Source organism: Temnothorax curvispinosus, unplaced genomic scaffold (genome assembly GCF_003070985.1).
Source record: "Temnothorax curvispinosus isolate PA1 unplaced genomic scaffold, ASM307098v1 QBEX01002154.1, whole genome shotgun sequence".
Classification (NCBI taxonomy): Eukaryota; Metazoa; Arthropoda; class Insecta; order Hymenoptera; family Formicidae; genus Temnothorax; species Temnothorax curvispinosus.
In genome coordinates, this window is record NW_020211934.1 from 436 (window position 1) to 3,683 (window position 3,248).

Sequence of the window (3,248 nt, forward strand, 5' to 3'; positions counted from 1 at the left end):
ATGCACTAAAACAGAAGAAACGATACGCGATGCTCTAGTTGGAACGAGAGGAAAAGGCAATAGAAAAAGTATATAAGAAAGAATGAAGCATGTCAAAATCGCAGTCTGTGATTTGAAAGTCTACGGGTCGGTACATCAATTGGAAAAAAGTATAGCGAGATGACAATAATTCAGATATGGATCGCGAGTTAACGGACGACAGCGACTATTTTAGTGACGAAGACGACACTCATGAAGAAGTCATCGATAGAATAGTGCTGCGTTGGGAAATCGTCGAACTAAATCTACGTGTGAGACACTGTGTAATTTATTTTTATTATTCAACGGGTGGTGCACTTGCACTATGTGCTCCGTGCATGATTACTCTATGGGACATTAATTTCGGCATGTACGCTCGCCTAAAACACTTCGTTGAGAGACGCGGAACGACGCATGGCCGATATTGTTCAAGATGTCGCGAATCATTATATATGATATTTCCACGTAATATGTGCCCGATTTGTACATGATAAAAAACATTATTGCGGCTTTTAAAACAATAATTTCGAGGCAGTGATGGATGTAAATTCATCCGACGAAGATCGTCCTTTGTCACCGGACAGCGATTACAACAGTGAAGAAGACGATAATTGAATGGATAATTGAAGAGGAATCTGTGGAGCCTCCAAAATCTGACGATGATATAGAAATGGAATGTATTACAACAGATATCATCAATGGTTTGCGTGAAGAAGATCAAGGAGTGAAATTGAGGGATGTGCGACGAATATCGCCGGTACAGTTTCTTCGCGATCGCGAACTTGATATACGCGGAACCGGTCAACGCTTCGCTAGACAAAGAGTCGTGATCGATACCTCTTCTCCATATGAATGGAATTCTATCGTGAGAAAAAAAGTATATCGACGGCTGCGGGACAAGTGCGTTAGTGAGGAAGAATCACGTGTAGCTCGCTGTACTGACGTTGTGCCTATTGCTGACTATCGCTATTGGGCGTCTCAATTTTGTAAACAGCTCTATAATTGTGAAGCAACATACATTAAAATTAACACAGGTATTGGGAAATACGTCGAATTGGTGGTGATGAACAATTCGATACGTTTGTATATGTACCCAAGGGTACACCCTTGGCTCGATAATCCTAATCATCCCCATCTATTGATGTTTGAACGTGACCGTGATGATCATGATAATTGGGAGCATAATGTCCCTTACTTCTTGCCTCATTATGCTATGTCTGACTACTATTACATTCAAAGTGGCAAACGATATTGTTCAGCGTGCGATCGAATCACGTGCAAGTGCTCCATCGAAAAATGTGAAGTTATTTAAAAAAAGACAATATTAAAAACATGGAACATCTCGATAAAACGGAACGCGACCTGGTGGAGCTGTCCGACCAAGTAGCTACCTTGGGCGAATATCTTGCATGGGAACAGCGATGCGAGAAGTTTATTGAGCAGCTCGAAGAAGACTGTCGTTCCAAACGTCCGCGGCTCTCAGACGGTTCTCAGACTGTCGGAAACAGATCATCTTTAGTGGCAAGAATCGCGCGACTCGATGGTGCGAAGACTCTATTACAGAGACGGTTCGTGCATATCGGTGGTGGTGGTGGTGAGCACGCGGCGGGCAGTAGTAGTAGTAGTAGCGGTAACGAAAACGCGGAAAGACTCGTGTGGCGAGAGATTGATGCCGCGTTCGAATGGCGTGTATTGACCGGTGCAGTGATAAATATCAATTACATCGAACCGCGAAAATTTCTCAAAGATGCCGAAGTCATCGTGCTCGATCGTGTGCAAAACATCATGCAAACACACGCAAGTGTAAAGATAAACACCGTGTTCAACGGCGAGTTTGTGACGGGCGACAAACGTGGCAATAAAAGTTTCAGCACGAGTAACTTTGAACTCTTTCGTTCGTTCGAACGGTCCGATCTGCGCGAGTGGTACAAGCTACACGTTATCGAGCCCACATTAGCGAAACTCGAGGATTTCCAGGAACGCGATAGCGGATGGGCGTTGTCGCGTATACTCAATTTGACAGTGAACGTGAACAAGTACAATCCTTTGCGCGCGGGATGTTACATCAATTTACCGGAAAAAATTAAATTGAAAAAAACTGTGATCAACGTGCATTCTATGGACAATGCGTGCTTCGCGTGGTCAGTGGTCGCCGCGCTGTATCCTGTCAAGGTCAATAATAATCGGGAATCCTCGTACCCTGATTACAAAAATATATTAAATTTACAAGACATTAAGTTTCCAATGACTTTGAAACAGATTAAAAATTTTGAAAAACACAACACTATATCCATCAATGTGTATACCATCGAGGGAGAGGAAACGCCGACCGTTCTCCCGATACGGCTCACCGACCTGAGGAGAGAAAAACACGTAAATCTGCTGTACGTGCAGGATCCGCGAGACGAAGTCGGACATTTCGCGTGGATAAAAAATCTATCCCGCCTTGTGAGCTCACAATTGAGCATGCATCGTGGTCGGAAATACTTTTGCGATCGGTGAGTACCTATACTCCTTTTAATAAAATTATAAAATATTGTATTGTTATATAAAAATTTACAAAATTGTGTTTTTCTTTTTGCAGATGTTTACATTATTTTCATTCGAGCGAAAAATTGGAAGCCCACGGTGTAGACTGCCGAGAGATAAACAACTGTGCCATCCGACTACCGAGCGAGGACGACAAGTGGCTGAGTTTCAAGAATCACAGCAGGAAGGAACGACTTCCATATGTCGTGTACGCCGACCTGGAATGTACCCTCGAGAAGACGGATGCGGATCCGACAATGTCCACATTCAAGTCTCAACATCATCGGGTATTTAGTATAGGATATTACGTGCGGTGCTCGTACGACGACTCGTTATCCGCGTATCGATTTCGTCGCGATAAGGATTGCATCGCGTGGTTCGCCGAGGAACTAAGACGTTTAGCACACGACGTAAAGAACATCTTGTCCGATAATATACCCATGGTGGATTTCACGCGAGACGAGTGGAAAAAAGTTTAACAGCGCAACGCACTGTCACGTGTGCGAAAAACCGTTCGAGCCAGACGACGTGCGAGTACGCGATCACTGTCACTTGACCGGCAATTATCGAGGTCCCGCGCATTCTAATTGTAACTTAAATTATAAAAATTCTCACTTCATTCCCATAGTATTTCATAATTTATCGGGTTATGATTCTCATTTTATTATAAAAGAAATTGCCACCGCGTACGAAGGACATGT

The 3,248-nt window shown here is 43.4% G+C and overlaps 1 protein-coding gene across 1 annotated transcript in view; it reads left to right on the top strand.

Annotated features, from left to right (window-relative positions):
* Positions 1-1,350: 1,350 nt before the first annotated feature.
* Positions 1,351-3,248, top strand: part of LOC112468839 — a 3,949-nt gene continuing 2,051 nt past the window's right edge. The window contains exons 1-2 of the mRNA XM_025038201.1: positions 1,351-2,516; positions 2,603-3,010. Of these exons, the coding sequence (XP_024893969.1) occupies positions 1,351-2,516; positions 2,603-3,010 (1,574 nt within the window). The remainder of the gene's footprint in view (positions 2,517-2,602; positions 3,011-3,248) is intronic.